Source organism: Lichtheimia ornata, assembly GCF_029851405.1.
Source record: "Lichtheimia ornata isolate CBS 291.66 chromosome Unknown scaffold00050, whole genome shotgun sequence".
Classification (NCBI taxonomy): domain Eukaryota; kingdom Fungi; phylum Mucoromycota; class Mucoromycetes; order Mucorales; family Lichtheimiaceae; genus Lichtheimia; species Lichtheimia ornata.
Genome location: NW_026695370.1, coordinates 234,794 through 262,248, shown reverse-complemented (window position 1 = coordinate 262,248; position 27,455 = coordinate 234,794). Strand labels below are relative to the sequence as shown.

Here is a 27,455-nt window from a genome sequence, read left to right as displayed (position 1 = left end):
CCAACAGCACCTTGTGTGAAAGTTTCGCGTTCAATGTCGCAAACAGCCCAAAAAATATTTTTTTGGTCGTCGTCGTCGAAGAGGTCGACCTCCAGATCCTGTTTGGCTGGTGGCGACATTGCGAAATCTGGGATTGGCAAGCTTGATCGTGAAACTTTCACACAAGGTGCTGTTGGCCAAGCCGAACACATTGCTCTAATAAAAACCCCATGTTTGATTGTAAAGTTTGGAGATACAGGCACCTTTATGTTTGTAAGCGTGATGCTATATGAAGAGTGGTCTTTGTTCATTGTCAAGTAGGTGGACCCTGGCAGAGCAAAAGATGCAGAAGGACCTCTTTGGGTAACTCAGCTAAAAAGTCAGGACTTCAGGGACAATGCATGACAGGTACACAACCCTCATTTTCATGTCATACATTGGCAGCTAATAGCCACTTTTGTGCATTCCCAACTTTTGTGCATTCTATTGTAGGTGGACGATGCTCCTGCTCTAGACAATCATTTCCATGATTAAAGTAGGTTGATCTGAACTGATTTGGTTGAGTTACGCTCACACAAGATTACATCGGTTGAGCTACATCGAGCGTGCTTTATGTGCAGAGTGATGTAATCTCTCTTTGACCGCAGCTCAGTCAAATCAGCTCGTATCAACCTACTTTAATCATGGAAATGAATGTCTAGAGCAGGGGCATCGTTCCCATGCAGTGGATCTCGGAACAATGATGACTGGATAAAAGTGGCCGTTAGCTAGCAATACATGCCTGTTCCTAGATGATCCATAAAGTAATTATACATTGACCCTTTCATTCATGCAAACGTAGCTGTGTTACACAACACGACCCTATGCATCTTTTGCTCTGCCAGGATCCACCTACTTGACAATGAACAAAGACCACTCTTCATATAGCATCACACTTACAAACATAAAGGTGCCTGTATCTCCAAACTTTACAATGAAACGTGGGGTTTTTATTACAGCAATGGGTTCGGCTTGGCCAACAGCACCTTGTGTGAAAGTTTCACGATCAAGCTTGCCAATCCCAGATTTCGCAATGTCGCTACTAGCCAAACTGGATCTGGAGGTCGACCTCTTCGACGACGACGACCAAAAAATATTTTTTGGGCTGTTTGCGACATTGAACGCGAAACTTTCACACAAGGTGCTGTTGGCCAAGCCGAGCCCATTGCTCTATTCAAAACCCCACGTTTCATTGCAAAGTTTGGAGATGCAGGCGCCTTTATGTTTGTAAGCGTGATGCTATATGAGAAGTGGTCTTTGTTCATTGTGAAGTAACTCGACCCTGACAGAGCCTAAGATGCAGAGGTGCGTGTTTGTGTAACCCAGCTTATCATGCAACTCGAAAGAGCAATGCATGATTCTTGACACTATTCATAAACTACCAGCTAATAACCCATTCCTCCCATTCACCTTTGTTGCCCAATCCAATGCATGTGAACGATTGTCCTGATCCAGCCCATCATCGCCATCCTTCAGCTTTCTTGATTCGAGTGGATTTGGTTGAGTTACGCTCAAACAAAGAAATGGCATTCAACTTCAGTTCAGCCTATTTTAATTTCTACTTCTTCCACTACCACCTTGTTCCCTCTTCCTCCCATTCTCATCTGTTGGCCCCATTCAAGTATACGACCACCATCTGCAAACGATTGTCGTGCTTCAACCCATCATGTCAATCCTACAGTTGCCCTGATCTGATTGTCTTTAACTGAATGGCAAGTTCATGGCGTGTACACCCCACTACGACGCGCGACTTCCTTGACACTACACACTATCTTTCACATTCCTCTGTCACAATCAATCGTAACAGCGGCTGCCATTAGCAAGCTCTTTACTGCATTGTGTCAAACAGCATTCGCAACCCTGTCATTTTACTACAGCACGCGTTCTCTTGCACACCTCTGCCACGACCAAACGTAACAGCAGCTGCTACTAGGAAGGTCTTTATTTCATTGTCTCGAACAACGTTCTTTGCATGCAGCACCGCCTTGCAGCCTTTTTCTACATGAACAGCAGATAGCCATTGTATAGAAGCAACTTTATTTACGTGTAACAACTTGCTTGGGTACATACGGATTCCAATGGATGATACCATATCAGCTATCAAGCACGCTGCAATACCAGCAATCCTCACCTGGTTGAGCTGCGGATAGAAAACGACCAAGACAAGAGATACACCAACACCCGGATCAAAAAGCAAGCATACCATCAGCGATCACATGGCTCTTTTCAACCAACATGTTGGATTTGATGGATGGATGCAATCAAGTGCAGTGATGAGATATCCTGGAATGTTGCTTTGGTTACTTGACGCGTCGTCAGCAGGAAGGATGGATCATATCGCGTGGATACGGGTAAGGATGATGGTGAATTGGATGGAATTGGCAAAAGGGCTTGTATCTTTGACGAATGGTGTTTTGCAGCCATGGATGGCATTCGAATACTCAAGTCATATTATGCAGCGACGGGTTTTGGATCATGGAACAAACGACGTTTATGACGGCAGCAACCAAGAATGCAATGACACCCTTATCCCTGTGGCCTCTATGTGATTCACCCCTCGTATCTTTGCAATACTGTTCCTTTATCATATTTACTATAGACACCTACACTACCATTTGCTATTCTTCGACCTTTTCATGGAATGAAAATTGGATTGAACATGATATTCGGGGTACCATAGTATGAGCTCTTATGGGCAAGATGTGGATCACTTGGTTGGTTTCTAGTTTGAAAGAGGGAACAGAAATAGAAGGTCGCAAAGTGAAATGAATCATTACATCGTCGTATCGCCATGCTTTTATTCTTTTGCAACAACATTTTATGACCTCAGTAAAGCTTCATAGTTCACGTATTGATAGACGAAAAGCAGGGGAGATCCTCAAACGAGTGTATTGCAAGATAATAAATTCGAGAGTGATGTTGCCTAACATAATGCTTGCTATAAAAGCTTGGTTCATTGTAAGCTTAATTCATTATCTTCAAGGAAGAGTGGATTGTGATACAATGCTTCACGAGCACATGAGCCTACCATGCTTGCCTATGATAGTTTCCAACTTGTATAAGAACGGACCAATCCATATAAGCTATCATACGCGGATCTTATTATTATCGGCAGCAGGCAGGGGAAGAATCAATCATGCATTTCTCCACCAATAGAATTAGGCCCTTTCTTATACATCAACCATGTCGTTTGTTTAGGCATGGATGGCAAGCATGCTCCACATGCTGTTTTCATTTTCTTTATGTACACTCTTATTGTAGTAATTTCGAGAGGCTACTATCAAACCCTGTTCATTGCCAAACGGCTATCAGTGTTAGCGAACTCTCCCGTTGCTTAATCGCTGGAAGCAGGTGTGGGCATCCGATTCTTGGAAGAATAGAATCGGACTAAATATCCACCAAATTCCCCCATTATTTCTTCTAGAACCAGGGGTTGCCTTTGTCCGACAAGTTGTTCAACTCAGATACTATAGACATCAACTTGTGGGTATTGTGCTTCGATCGAACCGCTTCTAAACATGCAACGCTACGATGGAAAAGTAAACCAAATGGGTATGATGTTGTTACAACATGATAATGACAAATGGTGTATTAAAAACATGTATGATTGTGCAAGCATGCAAAGACAAAGAAGCTAATATAAATGAACGTCGAGTGGTTGATAAAATATTGTAGCAGGTAGCAGGTAAAGAATAAGTATAGGTGAATGTGTTGTGTTGTGATATCATTTAGGCAAAGGAAGACAATGTTGTGTCTTGATCCAATCCCTTGAAATTGCCTTCTCCAAAAGTTCCTCCACTTGCTTTCTTGTCATTGTGAGAGGTGTCTGACCATGTCTTGATGGCATCCAGCATTTCCTTAATCTTTGACTCGTTTGCTCCAAACACATCTATAGATCGAACTTAATAAGAATACCGTATGCATACATCTCAATCACCAAGTTTACCTTTAATGGTATATCGTCCATCCACTTCAACACCTTCACGACCCATAAATTTGAATGCAGCAACAATATTATCCAGCATCTGCATGTTGGCAGGGGAATTGGCAGTACTGGGTGGTCGTCGTACATCTTTGCCACTCAAGTTTTCCAATAGCTCAATCAAGATGTCGCCCGTACGCAAATCGCTAAGACTTGTCACTTTACGATCCACATTTTGCTGCAACCAGTCAATGTAATCGGTTGTGCTCCAAATAGATGCGTTGACGCTCAAATGACTCTCTTCAGTTAACCGTTTAAGACCTCCTGGGCGACTTGTTGTGAGCATGCTGGTATGCTGTGGATCAATCAAATCCTCATCAGAGCTGCCAACATGGTATCGATGGTGAATGGTAGTGGTGTTTGATGTGCTGTTACTGCTGGTACTACTGCTGTGGGGTGGGCTGAGTATAGAGGAGATGGGTCCACTTTGAAATCCAGAATCATCCAAAGAAGCAGCTGATGGTGATTTGAAAGATTCGGGTTCCTGATCATCCGAAGAAACACGTGGTGATTGTCGCTTCTCGCTCTTCTCGTTGTTATCCGGTCGATAATGTGGTTCATCATCATAATCGGTGATGCCTGATTCTCGCGTTTGTTGTGCATAAGGGCTGATCGGGGAGTCATCCATGATAGGAGATAGCTGCTCTTGTCCTTTGAATTCATCTTTCTTGTACAATATCATTGAAGGTGGACGAGGTTTCATGCGGCGTGCCATATCTAATGACACCGTGGGTACTGTACTTGATGATAAAACGGGAGCTGTCGAAAAATCAGCATCGTAACTTCACGTATAAAGACCCCCTTTCTTTACCTGCATAGTCCCTGGCAATAGTTGCCTTCATCAATGCATTCATCCATGACTTCATTGTGCGTTGGGATTCGGTGTAGAAATAAAATGTGCGTTCTCGATCATGTTGCACCTTGAAGCAGTATTTGCCAGCATAGATCGTCTCATCATTGATGATTTTGTACCCTCGCAAATTGATGATCCCTTTCATCCTCACATCCTACATAAACCCATGAACACCGATCCTATGATAACATCCAAACACTTTCCCTTTACCTTTGGACTCTTGAAATAAAATAGATTGGGACCCTTGAGCACAAACCACCGCCTATTCCACGTTTTATACTTGTCGCCTTGCTTATGCAACCAGCCCTCCATGTCGGGCACGACATCCAATTGTGTAGAGCGTTGAAGTAGACTATCCATAGAAGCCCGACTTGCGACAGGTACGACATTCTGAGGTTTGGATGTAGGAGAAAACGAATTACGCACCATCCTGTATACCACACAGATATCATTTAGCATTCCTCAATCTCGGTGTCAGCCATCCACATATTACTTACGGTCTCGTTGATGATGATGATGATGATGCTGGTGGTGGTAATGATGAGTGATTTTCCTAAAGACCAATTGTTAGGCATGATAGCTGCAATGCATATGCCCATCCATACATGTCCTACCGATGGATTGCGTCCTGCTGATCTTGTACTCAGCTCTACATTTGGCGGTTGTCGGTGACTTGGATGTTGCGGTTGTTGCTTTAGCATCGATTGGCTGCGGGTTAAACCTTGTTGTTCCATAGGTCGAATGCTGTGATTGCTCCTGATGCTCTCCTCACTATGTCGATAAGCTGCTGGTCCACGCAGTGGATGATGATGATGATGATGATGTTGATGTATTGGTGGTGTTGTTGAAGGGATAGAATCCATGGTATAAAGTCGTGCAGCTTGAGGATACTCGTCGGATGTTGTGGATGATGCATAATCACTTGCAGCAATTTGTGGTGAGGAAAGTGAGCGGGACGTGGTGGTGTCATCATTTGATCGAGTATCATCGGGAGTGGTAGTAGTGGTTGCACGATCCTATACAACAATGCGTCAATTGCCATGGAAACGAAACCCCAACATACTTTATACTATATACCTCGCAAGAAGCCTGCTTGCAATGTTCTCGTAAGGCATTGATAGCACTATGGATCTTGAATCGTTTGCCAAATGTATTGATCTCCAACTCCTTTAGGGAATCCAATGTAAGTTCCAATAAGATATCACCAGTGATTTCTTGTGCTAAAAGTGCCATGAAGTATGAGCAATGATGAGGACATTTCTCTTGGGTAAACAAACTTACCTTTGAAATTATCAGCAACAGCGTCGAAGCCCATAGCATCCATCCACACAGCCACTTGATCCACAGTCCAATCTTCCGGCAATGTTGATTTAAGTTCGGGAAGTGCTAACGCGGTTGCCAATAGCTTGTGTACATTCTTTGAAAGAGTCAACGGTCGTGATGGTGATGAGCCAGCATGTTGATGTTGCTTTTGTTGTTGTTGAGACTTTGAAGAAGCGATTGAGGAGATTGAGTTGTTACGAAGATCGGGTGATCGGCGCGTTGTTGAGGCGGATGTCGAAGGTGTTGGAAGCTGTTGTTGATGGAGGATGTTATTGTTGATAGAGGGTGAAAGTTGTAGCTTGTTCATGCTATCATCGATTGATGGTGATCGTGACTTTTTGGGCTGTTGTGGCGAAGTATAGTTCATGGGGAACAAGCCGATCTCGCCTTTGACATTGCGTCCCTGTCATTAGAGGAAGAGGTCAATACACGCGAATGTCGCGCCTTTTTTAATAGAGTAGACGAACCTGCCACCAACCGTCGTTGTAGCCATCGTCTTTTTCGAGGACAATGATGGGCTCACCAACTGCGAATGCAATTTCATCTGGGTTTTCGGCCTCAAAGTGGTGAATGGCATAGACCGTTTCCAAGCCGGCCATGAAGAATGAGAGAGAAAGAGAGAGAAAGGAGTGGATAAGAAAGGATTAATGACAATATTAATAAGAAACAGGTACAAAGCAAGGAAGCAAAATACAGCCCAAAGCGGGCATATAAGAGTGATAGAAGAATAAAAGGGATACAAAGAAGAAGTTGTGTGCGAGTGTGTCTGGACTCGCCAAAGTTATTATTACGATTGTGTGATACACAAAGCACACGCTAGACAACCCTGCACGGCCGCTCGTCGGTAATCGCTTTCATGTGTTGCTGATGGTACTAATCCAACTTGTTCAATTAAAGCGCGATATTGTGCAGCGTTGCACAAGCTATTTACAACAGCAACAACCTTTTCGCTCATGTCAATTCAATCCAATATCATCGCCCATCGGCCCGAATATCCATTGCCTTGGATACAACACGCACGCCTCTCTTCGTTTGCCATTATCACTCTTCTCATTCTACCTTCTCCTCCTCATCCTCCTCCTCCTACTCCTTCTGCACAATCATGCACAACGCCTTCTTGGCTCATTTAGGCTGCAGCTATTGACTGTGGTTCAACGCGGTGTTAAATAATCTTCCCCAACTCATCATTCGAAGGAGCTTTACAAAAGAAACAATAAAACAAGTTTATGGCAGCATACATTTTGCCAGGGTTGGATCTCCTTTGTAGCCCATCACACGACAGCTATATCCATAACAGCTAATGAGTGTTTCAGAGATGATACACATACACATATGAGGAGCACGTATAACCATTGCCACTATGTAATAGGCTGTTGCATCAGCCATAGATCCTCCTATGCAACAACAACAAGAACATCATCATCATGGGAGAATCTTTGATGTCGATCATTTGCCAAGCATGCTATTTCTGCACACTCTCCCCCATCATCCATGCATATGCATTCGCAATATGAGAGGAGTAGTGAGTGAAAGGGAGAGAATGACCATTTTCCACGAGGACAAAAGAGGCGCATGCATACATACATATACACACAAAACCGCTGTTTTTATGTATAGGAAGCAACACCACCACCCAAACGATGATACACCATCTCATGCACACAATGCAAATGACGTTGATTATTTGTACCTTTTTTCACCCCGAAACCTTCACACTGCAGCTATCAACACAAAATGGGTAAAAAAAAAGTCCTGTTATGTAACAGAAAGGGAAGCATCATAATTCCTCTTTTGTACAACTCACAAATGTGTCAATCTCATGATAGGAAAAAAGAAGCATGTTCTATTTCGACCAAATCACATTATATTGTCCATAGCATAATAATTGTTGCATGTGTACATAAAGATCGGCTGTGGTAAAAAGTTGATGATGACGGGATTTGTATATACATACGCGAACGTCTTATAGAATGAGTGTAGGGGAGTAGGTATGCTTGGATTACGCCTGAGCGCTTTTAAGAATGATGAAGAGCATAGGTCACCAAGATGTAATGTTGTTGTTGTAATGGGGAAGCACGAGTCAATCATCATCGGAGCCACACGAAGATGAGGATGATGACTGATGTGGATTCATCAGCCCAGCGTATGGATCCATATTGGCTAAGAAGGAGTTACCAGGATGCACCAGGCAATCAGGGCAAATGCAGGATGGGCCACAATAGCATGTTACCACACGCGTCATGGTTGTTGCCGTCGTGTGATCTTGTTGTCCTCCACCTTGCTGTTTCGGGAGTGGGGTGATGGTGATCACAACCGATTCACCTTGTGCCATGCTAGTATCAGTAGGCGGACATGAACAACATCCACCACGACACATGGATGTAGCAGGTGGTGGTGGCGGTGGCGGTGGTGTATGTTGTTGTGGCATCATTGATTGATGCTGATACATTGATGGGGGTGGTGGTGAAAATGATGTGGTGGGAGTTGCAGCAATAGTGGTTGTATCCTGATTAGATGGTCGTGCTATCAGGCTGTTGAGAAGCTGTTGTACCATTGGATCATTCTCATCAGTGGTTGGAGGTGGTGGTGGTGGTGGTGGTGGTGGGGTAACCGTTGTGGTGGTACTCACAAGACCTGTACTTGCTGTAGGTGTTGGTGCAAAAGGTTGTTGTGGTTGATTATGATCAAAAGCCGTGGTCGATATTATTGTGCTGGGTAATGGTGTAGTTGCTGATGGAACAGCAGGAGCAGGTGATATTTGACGAAATGGGCGTGTGGTCATTGTTGTGCTTGTGCTGGGCGTGATCGTGTAATCATTGACAGATTGCTCGCCTTGGTGGGGCTTTTGAAACACAAAGCCCAAATGCTGTTGTGGTGGTTGTTGTGGACTAATCCATGCCCACGAAAATGATGAAGATGACGACGTGGGTAACGTCTCACTGCCAATATCACCACCCATCGCTACATTTGTTGTTGTGATTGTGGTGGGACAATCACCTGCTGCTGTTACTGTTGTTGCTGATCCACGAGCTTCCAGAAATAGTGGCTCCGATTGAGGCGGGGAAAAGTTTCTAAAGCTGTTGTTGTTGCTGCTGCTGCTCAAAATTGTTTTGGATGAGGAAGGCGACGCGTCGGCCGACGACCGGATAACTAGTGACAAGGAGAGACAACAACCATGTCACACTTTACCAGTCAGATACAGATTAAGCATAAAAGAATTGAAATTGTAGATCACCTTTTCGATCACCGCACACACATTTGACGTGCACTTGTTTGGTCTTTCGTAGATCTCTGCAATACGTACATTGGGTCACTGGTCTTCCTTTTCGTCGAATTTCAAAGAGTGGGCGTTCGACATGATTGCAATGGGATGATCGATGGCCCTACATGTGCACAAAGATCAGCATCATGTCGTATACGAGGAAATGGCTTCTTACCTTGATACAGCTGTTGCAGGCAAATTTGATTCCGTTGATCAGTGGCATGTCAGGGTGCTGCTATTATTATTGTCATGCGCATGTGTCAGCACCTTGCGTCATTGCACATGTTGTTTGCTTTTAGTTTTACCTTGTGAACGTGGTAGAATATAATTCTGCGAAGAAGAAATGTAATAAGGAAATGCAAATGCAAACGGGAGATGTGTATATATATATGCGTGTATAGTGGTGCGAGCTCAAAGCAAACAGGTTTGCTTCTCGATGAGCTTAGCGTCACTGCCAAAAAGACTGCTTTAACAGGTTACTTCTACTGCTGCTGCTGGTATGATAATGACGATCTGGTTTCAGGACACGGGAATAAATCATTACCAAGACAGCGCAGAATTTCAAGGAAGGGATTGTAGTTATACCAGATTATGATAATATAAATAATAGTAAGGGATGGGAAATACAATGATGTTGATGGGCAATGTATGATTTTGTAGCTGATGGTATGTGCTGGCCGGGATGTGGGATAGTAACAAAGGCAATAAAGGGTGAGCAGTGAAGAGTGATGTGGATAGAAAGGAAGAAAAAGAGAGAGAGGAATGAGCGGATCCTTTCAGAACGAGTTTTGTTGGGCGGTGTGTGTGTGTGTATTGAGCGCGTGCTCTGTGTGAATGGGATGATGCATCTCCTTTCCAAGAGGCATCGGCTGTCATCTTGGGCTATGTTGTGTATGATTGGAAGTTCAGCGGATTGGGGGGAGAAGGAAGGATGATGGGGGCTATGATTTTGATAAAATCGCTCTCTTTGGATCAAATAGCGAATTCACCTCAACATAGGCAGACAACGTTAGTCACACACCTAGGGCACCTTTCCCTGTGCCACGAGCCAAGACTCAAGGGACCCCACCAGCCACTATAAGCAGGCCCCGATCACCGCTTTTGGACAAAGGCACTAGACGACCCCATTTTGTCATCGTTGTTCTATCATCCATCATCGTCAGTTACACCCTGATATCCTCATGATCTACTCCGTCTGAAACATTCATTTTGCCATTTAGCTCGTAATAGCGCGCTGATACAACTCAATCGACTTCCAAGACCGCTTATGTAAAATGTACCAAAATGCATGTCGTGGTAGAAATTACTTTAACGTTGCTCCAGAGTGGTGATTTGGGATCATCCACAGCTTACGTGCACACTCACCCAATATCGCTTGTGACACTTTACACCCCGCGGTTCGTGTATGTGATAGCAATTTGCCTTTTAATTTTCTGAAAAGTCGCCAGCGTGTAACGCATTCATCCCTCTTGCTGTGTTGTTGTAAGAAAAGTGGGTATAATACTAGTGAGAGCACTTTTTGCGAGAGGCAGCTGACAGTGATGAGCCATCGGTTCCGATAGATGGGGGCAAAAGTAAAGAAAATGGTTGTTTGTATAATTATTGCCAAGGGTGTTCCCGTGGTCTTTGGAATTGACATCATCAGCGGCGAAATAAGCTCCTGGCACCAAGAATTTTCCCAATGTGATTCATTGCGGACGAGACACGCGCAATGCTCCCTGATAAAGCCCATTGTCAGCAACACTCGCCGTTCTCCTTTGTTCTATTGGGGGAGAGAGTAAATCATCTACCCATTGAGAAACATGACCTACTTGATGTTTTACCTCTCGTTTGTTGACATATGCACACGCATCATTCTGATGATCCTGTTTTGGGAAATCGGCATTTCTCTTTCTAATCATTTGCATTACCACGTACAAGTGTTCCACCTCTGTTGCTATTGTTTCATCCTATTTTGTGGGTACTCGTCGTTAATTGCTTGCATACGTATACACAAAGGGATGCAGAAAAAAGGAAAAGATTTGACCCGCATATGCGCCAAGAGGTGGTATCCAAGGGGACATTGATAGGTGGTATCCCAGGAAACAACATTACATTGATGTTCTGGATCTTGAGATCCTCTAGTCTATTTATGTAAACATGGCATTTATTATGTAAAGACATGATGGATCTACGTCAACTCGATCTAATGGTGGATACATGTGGTGGTGTTGGCGGTGGTGCTTGCTACAGCAGGTATTTCATTGGATAAGCGACTTGCTGAACACGTCCACTTGTTCGACTTGCCGTTGCTCTCTTTTGTGCAAATGACGCTGGAATCCATCCAGTTGTTCTTGAATGACGTCTATGCCTATGCCCAGTTGTTGACAGCTATCATTGGTCTACTGGCGATCCTTATTCCCATTCTCAAGTCTTACTCTTTCTATTACGACCTGATCGACCTATTATGTGGGCTGCTTGATGCTACATTCGACCGCCTTTTACGCTTCGATTTGCTTCCTTTTTTCTTGAGTGGCACGATTACGACTTCGTATGATTCACAAGAGGGCGTTGTGTGTGTCGAAGGCTTGAATAAGGAGGAGGATGGTGCCATAACAGCAGGCTTGGTGAACACCGGCAACTCATGCTTCTTGAATTCGGTATTACAGGTAACAGCAGCTGCATAATGATTAGCATTCATTGTTCTCACAGGTCTTCTTTTACAGGCTTTGTCCTCATTACCACGACTTCATGCATACTTGAATGATCCACAGCGACAAACACAGCCTGTATCACAATCGTTATTGAAAACAATCCGACTCTTGTCAAGGCCACTTGATCGACGCACAGCATTTCGGCCGGTGGATATCGTTACTGCTCTCACCACTCATCACAATGTCATCATCAACCGTGATCAGCAAGATGCTCAAGAATTCTTTCAATTACTTTCTGGTGCTATTGATACAGAATGCCATCGTTTATTTACATCCAAAAGCGGCATGGAGAGCTTGTTATCAACAAAGAAATCTTCATCAGGAGTACCTTCATCCCCATTCACTGGCTTGCTGGCGAGTCGATTATCTTGTATGCAATGTGGATATACGGTAAGCATCCATCAACCAAGGTGATTGGTCAGCGAATTGATTCATTGTGGATACATAGGAGGCTATACGGCATTTTTCTTTCAACAACATTCAGCTCATGTTACCGCATGCAGTAAGTAACAATGAATCAAGGGATAAAAGGGATGTTGTTGACAATATCTTAACACAGTATACCACCACGCTAGACGAATGTCTAAGCCAATTTACATCCATCGAATATTTACAAGACGCAACATGTCGCCGATGTTCATTGATATCGACGCATCGACATTTATCAGCCGAGATCTCCAAAATGAAAGCTGCTGATATACACAAGAAGAGGAAAAGGAAACGACGATTACAGACTCTTGAAGAACGATGCCGGATCATCGAACGACATTTGCGATCACGACGTATCGAGAATAAGTTGGATGAAGAAGAGGATGGGCAAGGAGAACAATGGGTTCGAAAAACAGTGAGCAGGCTCACCAGCAAGCAAGTCATGTTTGCCAAACCACCCAAGATCCTATGCTTGCATTTATCACGATCAGCATTTCATTCATCAGGTGCCGTCTACAAGAATGGATGCCGCATTCTATTTCCAGAATACCTCGACTTGTCAGCATATACAACAAATGGCACATTAAGCACACAACCCAATATGCCTATCTCATCATCAGCATCTTTGGACACCAAGAATGATACCGATACCAGCATTAAGAATGCTGCACAATATCGATTGATGAGCACGATCGTTCATTTTGGTAGTCACAGCTATGGTCATTATGTGGCGTTCAAGCGGCGGATCACTGTCGATCAATGTGTCTGTGCACACTGCAGCAGTAGCACCAGCAGCAATGAGGAGAAACAGGAATGTTGGCATGGCAACAATGACACGTGGTATCGCATATCAGACACAAAGGTGGATACTTGTTCTTTTGATTACGTACAGCAATCGAATCCCTACATGCTATTATATGAATTGATGGATGAAAAGGATCCTGTGGTCAACGAGCTGAATGTGGTTGGTGATGATGAGGATGAACAACAAGAGGAGCCTATTCCTATCACTAATCATGTTGAGGATGATGATGATGATGATGAAGAGGAAGACGAAGCAATCAAGATTGCCAATGCATTATTGATGGAGGATAAAGCGTTATTACGACAACAGCATGAAGCGGAATATGCGGCTGCCACCGCTGCTGCTGCTGCCACTGCTACAACGACCACTGCTGGGCGAAGAGGATGGGCTACTGAAGAACAAAAGCAGCAGCAACCACCAACGTTGATGGGCTTTTAGACTAGTACAAGGATTATACCATGGATGCAATACACACACACACATTTTGCATGACTGAATTCAGTTTTGGGTGGGAAAACCCCTCCATTGGTGGGAGCATTTCTGCTTAGTGAGCAGTAAGGATAAATTTTACCGCCGGGAAACATGGGGAGAGCGCATATAAAGACAACCTTCTCCACACTACATCTCTTTTCTTTTATTCGCTTACTATTATCATATACAATGCCAGTTGAAGGTTTCAAGGTGGATGTCAATAAGGCTGTCGGTCACAAATTCTCTCCTTCCAAGGTAATACCGAATTCTTGCTGTATCTTCCTTGTTCCCTTATACAATGATACATTAGGTGAACTGCAACCGTCGCGACTTTATTCTCTATGCTTTGGCTGTCGGTGTCAAGGAAAATGAACTCAAGTACTTGTATGAGCTTGGTAAGTGTCTCCATGGCGACCCATGGGAGAGCATCATGGTTGACATTGAGTGTAGATCCCAACTTTGGCCCTCTTCCATTCTATCCTCTGGTACTTCCCCTAAAGGGCAATGGGGGAGACGTGAACCTGTTCAAGGAGCGATCGCAAGGTGAAGCTCTTCCTGGTATGCCTGCATATGATCCCAACAAGATCGTACACGGTGAACAATCCATCCAAGTCTTCAAGCCTCTTCCTGCCAATGGTGGCGACTTTTCATTAGAAAAGACATGCAGTGGTGTCTATGACAAGGGCTCTGGTATGGTGATTGAAACTACCATGGATTTGGTTGGCAACGATGGCACCAAGTACTGCACTATGGTTTCAAAGTCATTCGTTCGTGGTTACGGTGGTTGGGGTGTAAGTATTACTGTTGCATGATGATCATTATGATGATTGATGGCGAATGTTTTCTATGTACAGGGTCCCAAGGGTCCTAAGGCCACCGCTTATCCTCCTCCCAAACGCCAGCCTGATGTTGTTGATGTTGTTCCTACTGCTGTCAATCAAGCTTTGTTGTATCGCTTGTCGGGGTAAGGGCTTATAGTTATGCACACCTTAGCAATTTGCACTAACACAAGATGACTAGTGATTACAACCCTCTTCATGCCGATGTGGAGCTGGCTCCCAAGGTCGGTTTCCCCGCTCCCATTTTACATGGTCTTTGCACCTATGGTATCACTAGTCACGCCATCCTGAAGCATCTTGGTGGTAATGATCGCTCTCGCTTCAAGTCTATTGAAGGCCGTTTCGCTAGCCCTGTTTTCCCTGGTGAAACTCTCGAAGTATACATGTGGAAGGTGGATGACAAGGATCCCAACGTTCAAGGTGTCATCTTTGCTGTCAAGGTCAAGGAGCGTGATGTTGTTGTTATCAATAATGGTTATGCCACTTTGCATAAGAATACTTCCAAGTTGTAAAAAAGAAACAATATCTCTCTTTATATCCATGCCAACGTACCATTGATGATTGAACAAAACAACCCTATCATGCATGAGATTAAAGGATTGGTGGTATACCAGCTTCATCATGTGACATACCATGCATGGAAATGTTCACTTGACAGATCCAGTAAATCTCCTATTAAGGCCATGTACAAATAAGGATCATCAATTGACAGAATTACATACCACACCATCTGTCAGATTACCGCCACATGGTTGATAGGGTCCCATCTTAAGTAGCCACACCGACAGTAAGTGTTATAGTTTAATTGAGTAAAGGAAATGGGCATAAAGTGATAGCATAAAAAACTTTGGAGGATTACAACGAGAGGAATGGTATAGGAACAAGGGAATGGAATGTGTGATAGTAAAATGAGAGGCGAGTGTTACTGAAAAAGAATGGGCTCAGCAGGGAGTGTGTAAGGGGCAATGACCGTGTTTCAAAGAGAAGGATGCGATGGGCGGCGATACAAGACCGAAAGTCGATCGCAATCATCACGAGGACATCAAAAGCGCTTGTAGCAGCAATGACAAATGAAGAACGCGCGCCTTTCATAGTCCATGTGTGATGCGAGAGACGTGACGTAAAAGCATAAACACTCATGATAAAGAAAACTGGAAAGAGCATGTTGCACTACTACTGTCGGGATCATTGAAGTTTACAATCGATAGAGTCATTGACTCTATGGTGGTGTGCCATCATGTTGGCTTCGTTGATGCCTACGAAAAGCATCTGTCCTAGATAGCCACTCACCACATGCTTTGCATTGCCTTCGACGATGGCGAGGTCTGTGCTTTATGCTGGTTCGGAGATGGCGGTTCAAGCTCTTACGACTCTGGAAATCGGAATTACCGTTACAGGCAAGACACACCAATGATTCTTTGCGAGTGGGGGGTTTTCGTGTACAATCCGAAAAACGGCGCCAGATATCAGCGAGATGCGGGTGCGTATTGTCAAGTTGTGAAAGTGATTCCATCAAGAGGCATCCAACGGGAAAATAACCGCATACAAGGGGAGCTGAGCATTTTCCACCAACGCACCATCCATCTTCCATGACACGATAGACCATGATTCGATCATTCGAATCGATCCGAATTTCATCTATGCCGTGACTTTTGGGTACGTATCTACGAGCCACAAAGAAAGGTCCTGGTGGGAGGTTTTTGGGATCATCTAGCAATGGGTCGACCCTGGCAGTGATTGCATTGTAATGCAGCTTATCGTCAAAGTTCCATTTGTAGCCAATAACTTTGAATGTGCTGATGCAGTCATTCTTAATCATGGTTGGTGTGAATGAGCACAACATCCAAGCAGGAACTTCCCAATTTGTACATACCGCAATGGAGCTATTGGACACAGGGGAAAGAGGAGTACACCATGGTGGTGTCGAGAAACTTGATGCCGATCCGCTTGTTGAAAACGTTGCTTGATGGTGATGTCGATGGTATTGTTGTTGAGAAGCTCCAGGTGTGGATCCAACGATGGAGTTTATATTGTGCACAGACCATGTGCTAACGATACCCCCGCTACTACCCAAGTCTTCGGTTGTGCTGCTTGAATAGCTAATGGAAGGAGAAGGCAAGTAGCTGTTGACAATGTCAACTTCGGTACTACATTGCTGGTAGCCGTTGATCCCAGTCTCAAGGTTGTTGTATTGGCCAAAAGCGTGCTGTTGTTGTAAGTTTTCATCATACAATGAAAGGTCAAAATCCGGAATTGTTGGCAGCGTTGCAGGATTGTATGCAATTTCTCCACCATACCCCATATTGCTCATTGTGTTTCCACTGATCAAACTTGGGCGTAAGGCTCTTGAGGATAGCTGAAGTTCACCAACAGGCTGTTCTTGCTCCTGTGGTTTATGCAAAGTGATAAAACGTTGGTTCGACATAGTGAGAAGTAAAGGAGTTCTTGGGATAAAAGAAACGAGAATGAAAGTAAAATACCTTTGTTGCGAGGTAAAAAGCAGGTGTTTTATAGCAATGCTTGATTATTTTACACTCCATGGTACATGCTGCGGTGTACGTGGACTAACTTGTTGTTTACTCTCAACGTAACAACGGAACCCGTGGGTCGGGAGGTGGCGCCTGTCGTCTCCTTTACACGGCTGGTGATCATAACAAAAAAGGTCAAGGTTGCACAATGGGTACGTGTTGTGGTTCCCTTCTGCATTGTTCATGTTTTTGAATTCTTCGATATTTCGGTGAAGGGGCCATGCACGTATGCACAACGAAAGTTGAGATTGGGAACCCCAATGTTGATGACGCTTCAGAAGTAGTAGTCTCGCCTTTTAATATTGTCAGCCAATCACCATCATCAACAACATTGTACCTGAAACAAACTCTACTCTTCTCCTCCCCTTCTTTACATCTCACTCTTGGCGTAATGCTCGTTTTATCGTGTATGTCTATTACAATGATCACCTCAATAACATGGGTCATTTACATTATTATACATTGGCTTTCACGTACATAGCAGTGGTGGATGATGATCAAAATCCCAATGTATTAGGTATGCTTTACATGAGAATGCATGTGTAATACTCGCACGACCTACAAGTGAACCGGGTGTTTGTTACACCCAGTCATCCGACGCTGATCGTAAGATGTCGTGCTCATCGGGCATTATGAATCGCTACTACAAAGGCCATTGTAGGAATTATGGTATGCATCATTAACACTAGGTTGTATCAGCAAGCCATCATCATCATCTTGCATTATTCAAAGAAGCATTATGAGACCTGGCAATGTTATCTGTCAAAAGTCAAGATTATCGATGGTGCGCAGCAACAAGTGACTACATGAGCATAAGATTTAGAAAAGGTGACATCAAAATGGGCAACGGAAGCTTCCGAAACGTTGATAGTGTTACAGCTTTCTATCTTTACTCAAGGCCGAATACGGTAACCCAATTGAAAGGTGACGCTTTAAGCACACCAAAATCTGCTATCTGCTGCTGTTGTTGGCTTCAGTGATGCAGCTCACGTTACCATAGCGCCAGTGATTTGGGGTAAGTAAACATGATCGTCAATGTAAGATCGTGCGCTGAGAATGAGTGATAAGCTTGATTACAGGGTCCTGATCTTTAACGCGTGTCCTTAAATCACTTGTCAGCTCGTTAATGAAAATAACTAGCTTATACCGCAACAGCCTGCCATTAGCATTGAAGCATCACCATGCACGCACAACAGCCCAATTAAATCCAGGTGATGATTCATGTTCGTCCAATGCACACAAATAGTTACACACCATTGAAATGTGATGAATGATGGGTCATGTTTAGAACGTGCATGCGTTTGAGGCATGCATTAATGTGCAAACAATACCTGATTTTATTAAGTTGCAAATACCAGTAATCTATACACGATTACCACGAGGTGGCTCGACTATGCAAATACAACATCAATAGCAACATCATAAAGCCGATCTTGATTACGCATATGATCAGCGGCTTTAGAATCCCTGTAAAGCACTGATGGAAAATTTGACCCAAGATTTTGGTTGCCTAGGCCCCTGTTGCCATGGCAATGCATCAAGTGGCGTAGCTTGTTGTAGCGAAAGGTGAATGTGGTGCCTTGAAATAAGCACACCATCATCGTTGGGTGCCGATATTCGCTTGTGAGAGCCGAACTGATGCAGGGATGTGATAGGTGCGTAAGGATTTGCTGCATGATTCGCTGCTCCACATATTCTGAAACAGCCAGTAGCGCCACCAGCATGTGACCTCTGGATAATATCATTAATGTGCATCCATAGCAGAAGCCAATTTGAGGGCACAAGACATGTGATACCAGGAAATGGGATTATAGTATGTTGAATATGAACGCCTATGATGATACGCTTAGGTTGTAAACAACAACTTCATCATGCACTCTAAAAGAATTAACGCATTAGCCATGTCTTGGACATACCAGTGTTCAGCATCAAAGACGTTCAAAGATGACATATCATTCAAAGCGTGGTGTTTAACAAGGATCCCAGAAGCGTGGTATTACTAGTGTTCATGTTAGCAATATACTAGTACCTGGATCACCACCATTAGGTGTCATCCAATAGCCTCACAAGGTATTAAGGGACAAGGTTGTGAAGGTAAGACGTGTACATCGCATAGCTGGATGTCAAAGAGAATCAACCGGCTGCTGCAAGCTTGGATCTACAAAAGCAGAAACCATGATCGACCACTGCTTTGCATCTTGTCCCATCACTCACATACATGCAATCTTTTATCCGCTGAAGACATTTTTTATTTTAAGCTCAACCATACTTTCCCAGGCACTGTGTAACGATGATTGGCTCAAAATTTGACATAATGAATGCACATGAAGACCCTTTCAATGATTGCTATAATATAGGCCAAGAACGTATCTAGGTTTTCAACGACCACACCCATGTCATGGAGCGATAGAGATATGTGAAAATTGGATGAGCAAGTTCATTTAGGGAAGCAATCATTTTTGTGAGATGGCTCAATAGCGTGGTGAAAATACCAAGGACTGGGTGTCCGATGTCATCCACTTTGTGTTACAAATCCGCGACATTGCATTTTGTTTGCGGAGAAAGCAGGCGAAAAGAAAAAAAATTTGGTTTAACATTACAAACCACACTTGTTCTGCTTCTTTACCTTCATCTTTGCCTTTGCATGCAGCGTCATGCGTAGTACTACAGAGGAAAATAGCCCTTTGGTCGATTCCAGTGATCGGCATTCAACACGATCTTACAACACGGTCACCGACAATGTTGCATCTCCCTTTGAAACCGATAAACGGATAGGCGTTAGCCTTGCAACTCTCACTTTATGGTATTACCTTTGATGTCAAAGTGGCCGAATTATACTCACATCCAAATTGTAGCCTTGCAATCGGTTCATGTCTCCCTGGCTTGGATACATCCATTGTCTACACTGCAATGAGCCGCATTGGCACTGATTTCGAAAGGTTGGTTTACTAATGAGGCAGCATGCTGGTGATACAAACATGCGGAGCTCACCAATTTTTCGCACAATAGCTCAAACCAGATCGCATGGATCCAAAGCAGTTATACCCTTTGCTCGCTCATCACATTGCCTATAGGTATGTATTGTATAAACATGCATTTATGTATATGCGTGAATCATAATTTTTAATCACCAACTTTGTTTAATCGCTAGCTGGAAAGTTATCTGATATTGTTGGACGACGACCGGTATTGTTGACCTTGACGACATTATTCTTCATTGGCTCTGTGGGATGCGGCTATGCTAGTGATCTCACCCAAATGATCGTGTTCAGAGCCATTGCAGGCTTAGGCGGTGGTGGATTGAATCTTTTAGGGAACGTCGTCATTCATGATGTCGTACCAGCTGATCAACGTAATCGTTACCTCTCTTACATTAGCACCGTGCAGACCGTAGGTATCGAAAGATGTATGATTTTCAATTACGCTGATACCTACGTTGATATGCATTAGATCGGCTTTCCCCTCGGATCACCTTTGGGTGGTTTCATTACTGATACTTTGGGCTGGCGATACTGCTTCAAGATTAACATTGTGCCATTGTTGCTCTTATTGTATGTATACACCTTCCATCTTAAGAGCTACAAAGTAGCTGGTCAATCACAACGTAGCCTTCGCATGATTGATTTCCCTGGTATAGCCATGCTTGCTGGTGGTAACATCTTGCTTGCGGTGACATTATTGATGGGTGGCAACATTCGAGCATGGAGTGATCCAATCATCATCGGCTCTGCTATTACCTCCTTTGGCTTTTATGTGGTGTTCACCCTTTACCAAGCAAAATGGGCCAAGTATCCATTGGTGTCACGCGTAGCTCGATCCAACTATAATGTCGTGGGCTCGTGCTTGATCATTTTGTTGACTGGTGCAGGCGAGGCAGCCTTTTTGATCATGATTCCACAATTCTGCCAGGTACGTTAAAGCATCATAAGCATGTACATGCCTCACACGGTGTTGTGTAGGGTGTAATGCATACATCTGCAGGTGGTGCTGGTGTTTGGGTCATGATTGAAGCTGTGGCAGTACCAGTGGGATGCTTTGCAGCAGGCAAAATCATTGGATACACGAGTGGCCGATTCTACAAGCATCTCCTTCTTTCGGCGTTATTGTACTCTTTGAGCTTGATAGGTGTTGCAGAATGGATGGCAACTCGAATCACCTCGTTGATGGTCGCTGGATTGTTCGTTTTGGCAGAAGGATACACGTATGGCGCACTTTTGGTTTCATTGTATACAGCCGTTGCAAGTGATTTGCCAAGTGAAGGTAAATAGGCTTTCTCTTTATGGGATCAAATGACGTGGTATGGCTTGTATTACATTGCTTTTCTAAACATAAAACTACATTTTGTAGAGGTTGCATCTGCTATGTCCATGGTCATGATGGCTCGATACATGGGCTACTTAGTTGGTGTGGCATCATGCTCTGCTATTGTTCAAGGCAGCCTTAAGATGATTTTATCCAATAGACTTTCAGGCCCTGATGCAGCAGAGGTAAATTTCAGTCAACTTGATTTGCTTTGAGCCGTGCACATGACTCACCAAATTGTTCCATTTACATAGCTGGTTGAGTTTATTCGCACATCCATTGGCAAGGTATCATCCTTGCGACCCGAAATTCAAGAAATGGTTGCTCAAGCACTTGCCACATCTTTGGAGCGAGCTGGGTGGGTAGCTGCTGCTGTAACTGCAACAGCTATTTTGATCGCTATCCGAATGAAGGATGTGAACAACATAAAGTCAACGGACTAAGACTTGTTATGGCAATACAGCTTTGTGTTAATGTGACGTGAATATGAAATGTATGTTTGTTTTTCTCCATTTTCGTTCCCACAGCTATTATTTATATATACACATATGCACACGTCACTCGGAAATCATGTTCTCATGGTCAATTTGGAAGGAAGGGCAAACAAGCTTCAATACGCGGGCTGATTGGGAATAGGGGAATGATGCAGCAGATGGATGAGATCTTTAACGCAACGACATCCATTCTCTCCTCTTCTCTCACTACGATGTTGTTAATCTTCACGTCGACTTCATTGGTATCCCATTACTTGTTCTCCTTGAACTCAAAGCAAGGAATGAAATGGTGTATGCATATGATCACCCTGCATATCGATACGATGGGTGCAATGTGTGTGTATGCGATTGTAGATTAAATCCGTGTGGTGTGTATAGCAGTAATATGGAATAATGAGCAAAGCGATCAATGTTGTTCAATTGCTATAGTTGGCCTTGTGGCTCGCAGCGTCATGTGTAACATGGGCGATCATTTGATGCATACATATGCGAACGCATGTTATTATGGCGTCCAAACCAGTTAACCCATTATTATAGTTTTGTGCAAAAAGAATGATCTCACATCCTGCAGCATAATTCCAAGATGGTTGAGGGGAGCTTGTTGTGAGCAAAGTCAAACAGGTGCTGCAAGCCTGATACCATCCCCGAACATCAGGGCACATGCATCATAGACACTTATGCAACTAAAGTTGTGGGAATCACTAGTCATCACATGCTGCAGCACACCACAGCGAAGGTAGTCAATATGTGCTTAAATGAGACAACAATGAGAGGTGTGTGATTGTGACAAGTTTTTACAACATCAAACTATATATTTAAGCGAGTTATTAGCTTATGGATGCCTGCTATAATGATAAAGTTGGGCTAAAAAGGAGGGAGGAGAAGGATACGACATGCAACGTGCATTGCAGAAACAAGCCAAACAAATTTGTTGCTGTCGATGGGCAATTGATGTGTGCTTCTGTCAAGGGCAAACGTCTGATGCAGCACAGACATGGGTACACCCAATCATTTTACTGCTCGTGGCACACCAGCTATTCCGAAAATGGCGAGAAGCCCTAGTGCCGACCCGAATGTGCACTTGTGAAAAAGAGTAATTGACCACGCTTAACTTGAACAATCAATCTAAGGCTTTGGTTGTGGGTTCTTTCTCTTTCCCTTGAACACCCCCATAAAAAATTTGCCCGCCAGAAACTAAGCTTCCTCTCTCTTTCGCTTTTCTTTCACTTTTTTTTACTCTTTCACATTCACATACATTTATCCCACTATGGCTAAGAAGCATTCAAGTGCCAACCGCAAGAATCGTCAAAAGAAGGCTGCTGCCAAAAAGGCTGCTACCACTGCTAACAACAACACAAAGGCGTCTCCTAGCAACAGTAACACACCTTCGGTTGAGAACTTGAACAATGTCAACGCGCCTGCCAACGACGCGACTACCACACAAAACGACAAAGAACAGCAACCCGTTGTTACTAGTCAGGAGCAACAACCAACTAATGGTGACACAAAGGTCGAGACACAGGATTCTAAACCATCATCATCGTCGTCGCGTGAAGAAATGAAACCAACGGGCACCGAAAAGGAGACCAAGGAGGCTAACGCGTCGGAGCAACCTGTCAAACAAGAGGAGAAGGCAAATGTCACCGCCAACACCGAATCAGAAAAACAAACAGCTCCTACCACCACCAACACTGTGAACGACACACAAAAGGAGAAGGATGAGAAGAAAGACGATGTCGTTAACGAGACCGCCAAAAAAGATGTCCCTGCACCTGCAGCTGAAGTTTCTAAGGAAAAGGAGCAACCAGCCAAGGAGGATCAGCAGTCTAACGCCACCAAGTCTGTTGAAGAGAAGAAGGAAGACAAGGTGACCAATGAGGTTTCAGCCGACAAGAAGGATGAGAAGAAAGAAGATAAGCCTGAAGTGACCAAGGAATCATCATCCACTAAGGAAGAAAAGGCACCTGTAACTGAAAAACCTACCGAGCCTGAAATCACCAAGGCACCTGCTGTAAAGGAAGAAAAGAAAGAGGAGAAGGCTGATGTGAGTGAATCATCGGCTAAGGAAGAACCAAAGAAGGAATCCAAGGAAAAGGAACCCGAGGTTACAAAGGCACCAGCTGTGAAGGAAGAGCCTAAGGAATCTGCCAAGGAATCATCCACTAAGGAAGACAAGCCAACAACCAAGGAATCATCCACCAAGGAAGATAAGCCATCAACCAAGGAAGAACCCAAGGCAAAGGCTGAACCCAAATCTAAAGATGCACCTGCTACAGAAAAGAAGGTGGCACCTTCAAAGCCCGTTGCAAATGGGGAAAAGAAGGTTAGCGGTAAGACGTCTGCTAATGCCTCTAAGGAACAACCCAAGAAGAAGCTGTTTGGATTCCTCAAAAAGAATAAGGATCAAAAGGTATTGTATCATTCATATCCACCACCCGATTAGCTGGCGATGGCTAATGCTAATGGTTATTATAGTCAAAGGTGATCAATTCAGAGAAAGACGCCAAGCGAAAGTCCTGGCAGTTTTGGAAGTAAATTGCTTGCAGCTTCCATACCTGACAGCATCAATTGCTCGAAATCCACATGACAACCACCCCCCTTATTTTTCTTTTTTCCTTTCCCATACCAACCAGCAACGTGTATACATCAGCTTCCTTTGCGAAACAATTGAGTACAGCATTATCCATAGGCTTTGCTCACTTTCCACCTTACCGTTTCACATTCCTCAAATGCTAAAGTACACGTGCCATCTCATTTCCCGCGTATTGATTAGTACTACTTGAAAAACTACAATAATAGAACTTCTTATTTCATAATCGTTGATGAAGATCGGCTATACCTGGTATAGCATTATTATATATATCCTGGATATCCCTGTCGATCGTTATACAAGAGCATCTAATCCATTCCTATGAGCAAAGTACATGGATCAACTACTCGTAAATTGGATTCTGGAAATACTATACTGACTTTGATCCTTGAGGTGATACAAACATGCTTCATTTGGTATTCGTGATCATCCACCATCCTCATCGCTTCCACGTCCAACTCGACAAACATGTAGAGCTGATGATTCGAACAATTGGCAGGAGGTACTTTGAGGATGAAAAGTATCCAGGTGTTATACTTGTCAATGTTGGTCATCCGCTAAAGACATACACAGCTTGGCTACACAATCCCATGTGATGCGTCTGATCAAATTATTGGTTGCACGCTTGATCTCCACCACGTTGGTCGGCATCGGAAACAAAGATAAAAGTTAGCTTATAGAGAGAGAAAGCACGATGCAATGTTCAAAGTCAAGCAAGCTCGTTGCCTGTAGCTGTACACAAAACACAGAGCCGAATAGCCATCTCTAGGAAATCAGGTACCGATCGCTATGTAACCATCATTGGTGGCCATATCGGTAATTCAGCTAGCTTGTAAATAATAGCAGCATCCTATTCAATTGATGAGTATACCTTGAAAGGATTGAGCCCAAACATAGCTAAAAGCGGTAACACGATTGTATCGAAGCAACGAGCAATCACGTGATTAAAGTTGACAATGAAGGTAGAATTCAGGAACGACGAGTACCTTGTTGGCAAAGAATAATGGCCAACCTTGGAGAAATGTGAAGGGGGGGATTTCCTGTAGCTAGTCTTGTCAACTGATATCTCGAGCAACATAGGTGCTGTTGTGGATCATCGTCATCATCATCATCATGATTAATAATGGCTTAAGGAAACCCTCATGCATGTTAACAATATCATAGAATTGCATCTTTTTATAAGCATAAAACAATGAATGGGGAGGTCTCTAAGTAAGATATGGGGGAAGGTATATAAATGTATATATATATATATATATGTGTGTATGTATGTATGTGCGTGTGGATGGGAGGTTTCACTTTGGGAGCTGGCAATCAAAAAGGCCAATTGTTTCTTGATACTGTGGACACCTCTTTCCTTACAAGATACGCTCTTTATGAATAGCACCGCCACTCATCCCACTGACGTACTCGCCGATGCCTTCAATCAGCAAGCTAGTCTAAGTCCTGGACCCATGTTAACGCCTTCACAACTGGTTGGCATGCTTCAGAACCACCCAACGACACCACCGCCCCTTTTGATTGACGTCCGCCGCTACGACGATTACGAAAGAACGCACATTCGACACTCGCTCAATGTCAGTATCCCGTCACTACTGGTGAAGCGATATCAGCGTGGACAAATCGTATCCAACTTTTCACTAGAAAGTTTCATTGCTACCGAGGAAGGAAAAGAGTACTATGAAAAATGGCGAGGCAATGTCATTGTTGTATATGATGCTGATCGTATCATCACTGATCATGCAGCCATGCTATTGACGGTGCTCAAGAATGATCAACGTGCAGTATATGGTGTTGAAGGTGGATTCGAAGCTATTTGGGCGCATGATCCATGGGCCAATTATATGGTTGGTCCACCGCTTATGCAGGCATCCAAGAGCGCACGCACGACAAGTAGAGCAAACCATGGCAACAATGACGCACCAAACGATGGGTCAAATACCAATGTTCATCGACGATCAAGTCTTTTCAGCTTGGATACGAGTCGTTTACATCATTACAATCGTGTTAAAGCGAGTCGACACCATCATCATCAGCTGCCACCTCCTACACAGCCACGTAAACTCGCTTTCACCTCAGCCCCCACAGACAACAACAACAACGCCACAACCACGAATACCAACAAACAAATATCGAGAAAGGATTATGAGCCATCATCAACAGCAATACCAGCACCTTGTGAATCGAGCAGCTTTGTCATATCGGAAATCATTCCGGGTTTCTTGTTTCTCGGTCCCGAGATTTCCGATCAGGAACAGCTCAACAAATTACTATCACATTCGATTCGACGTATCCTCAATATGGCTGAAGAATGCAATGATGATGTTCCTGGATTGAAGGATAAGATCAGGTATTTCAAATTAAAGGCTCGAGATACGATTGCGATGGAAAATGTGGAACAAACATTGCGGGAAGCTGTCAAGGTTATTGGTAAGTTGAAAGAGGGAAGGTTGAATGAAAATGACTATCGATCTCATCTCAAATCCTTGTTATAGATACTGCAAAGGAGCATCACGAGCCAATTTATGTCCATTGCAAAGCTGGCAAATCAAGATCTGTGGCTGCTATTCTCGCTTATTTGGTTATGACGGAGCATTGGTCACTCAAAAGAGCTTATCAACATGTCATCAAAGTACGACCGAGTATGTCACCCAACATTGGATTTGTCGCCGAGCTATTGAAATTGGAAGAAAGCATACATGGCCGTACCAGCAACTTTGCTACAGCAGATTGGCAATCCATTGATCCATGCATGCCGCCAAGTCCGGAATCACAACAAGCTATTCGAAAGGTGAGGATGGCATGGTCTTCAAGCTGAGAAAACAAGCATCATCATCATTCTTTCCTTTACCACATAATCCTTGTA

The 27,455-nt window shown here is 43.7% G+C and overlaps 8 protein-coding genes across 8 annotated transcripts; 5 read left to right on the top strand and 3 right to left on the bottom strand.

The window, feature by feature from the left end:
* Positions 1-3,746: 3,746 nt before the first annotated feature.
* O0I10_009051 (uncharacterized protein) lies at positions 3,747-6,775 on the bottom strand (the record flags this gene model as incomplete). The annotated part of the gene is made up of 9 exons (XM_058489049.1): positions 3,747-3,907; positions 3,965-4,759; positions 4,812-5,007; positions 5,064-5,283; positions 5,351-5,406; positions 5,468-5,869; positions 5,931-6,073; positions 6,135-6,579; positions 6,644-6,775. The coding sequence occupies 9 exons, from the start codon at positions 6,773-6,775 to the stop codon at positions 3,747-3,749; spliced, it is 2,550 nt and encodes an 849-aa protein (XP_058340275.1).
* A 1,488-nt stretch (positions 6,776-8,263) lies between these two features.
* On the bottom strand, positions 8,264-9,661 carry O0I10_009050 (uncharacterized protein; the record flags this gene model as incomplete). Its single annotated transcript, XM_058489048.1, has 4 exons — positions 8,264-8,295; positions 8,352-9,326; positions 9,412-9,559; positions 9,614-9,661. 4 exons carry the CDS (start codon positions 9,659-9,661, stop codon positions 8,264-8,266), a joined length of 1,203 nt encoding a protein of 400 aa, XP_058340274.1.
* A 2,083-nt stretch (positions 9,662-11,744) lies between these two features.
* Positions 11,745-13,803, top strand: O0I10_009049 (uncharacterized protein; the record flags this gene model as incomplete). The annotated part of the gene is made up of 4 exons (XM_058489047.1): positions 11,745-12,086; positions 12,144-12,521; positions 12,580-12,633; positions 12,691-13,803. The coding sequence occupies 4 exons, from the start codon at positions 11,745-11,747 to the stop codon at positions 13,801-13,803; spliced, it is 1,887 nt and encodes a 628-aa protein (XP_058340273.1).
* A 222-nt stretch (positions 13,804-14,025) lies between these two features.
* Positions 14,026-15,187, top strand: O0I10_009048 (uncharacterized protein; the record flags this gene model as incomplete). The annotated part of the gene is made up of 5 exons (XM_058489046.1): positions 14,026-14,091; positions 14,147-14,231; positions 14,287-14,627; positions 14,691-14,800; positions 14,857-15,187. 5 exons carry the CDS (start codon positions 14,026-14,028, stop codon positions 15,185-15,187), a joined length of 933 nt encoding a protein of 310 aa, XP_058340272.1.
* A 707-nt stretch (positions 15,188-15,894) lies between these two features.
* On the bottom strand, positions 15,895-17,100 carry O0I10_009047 (uncharacterized protein; the record flags this gene model as incomplete). The annotated part of the gene is made up of 1 exon (XM_058489045.1): positions 15,895-17,100. One exon carries the CDS (start codon positions 17,098-17,100, stop codon positions 15,895-15,897), a length of 1,206 nt encoding a protein of 401 aa, XP_058340271.1.
* Positions 17,101-19,857: 2,757 nt separating this feature from the next.
* O0I10_009046 (uncharacterized protein) lies at positions 19,858-21,948 on the top strand (the record flags this gene model as incomplete). Its single annotated transcript, XM_058489044.1, has 8 exons — positions 19,858-20,006; positions 20,059-20,142; positions 20,213-20,277; positions 20,355-20,593; positions 20,654-21,112; positions 21,163-21,463; positions 21,551-21,690; positions 21,760-21,948. The coding sequence occupies 8 exons, from the start codon at positions 19,858-19,860 to the stop codon at positions 21,946-21,948; spliced, it is 1,626 nt and encodes a 541-aa protein (XP_058340270.1).
* A 1,318-nt stretch (positions 21,949-23,266) lies between these two features.
* Positions 23,267-24,534, top strand: O0I10_009045 (uncharacterized protein; the record flags this gene model as incomplete). Its single annotated transcript, XM_058489043.1, has 2 exons — positions 23,267-24,409; positions 24,475-24,534. 2 exons carry the CDS (start codon positions 23,267-23,269, stop codon positions 24,532-24,534), a joined length of 1,203 nt encoding a protein of 400 aa, XP_058340269.1.
* Positions 24,535-25,854: 1,320 nt separating this feature from the next.
* Positions 25,855-27,407, top strand: O0I10_009044 (uncharacterized protein; the record flags this gene model as incomplete). Its single annotated transcript, XM_058489042.1, has 2 exons — positions 25,855-27,019; positions 27,085-27,407. The coding sequence occupies 2 exons, from the start codon at positions 25,855-25,857 to the stop codon at positions 27,405-27,407; spliced, it is 1,488 nt and encodes a 495-aa protein (XP_058340268.1).
* Positions 27,408-27,455: the final 48 nt, after the last annotated feature.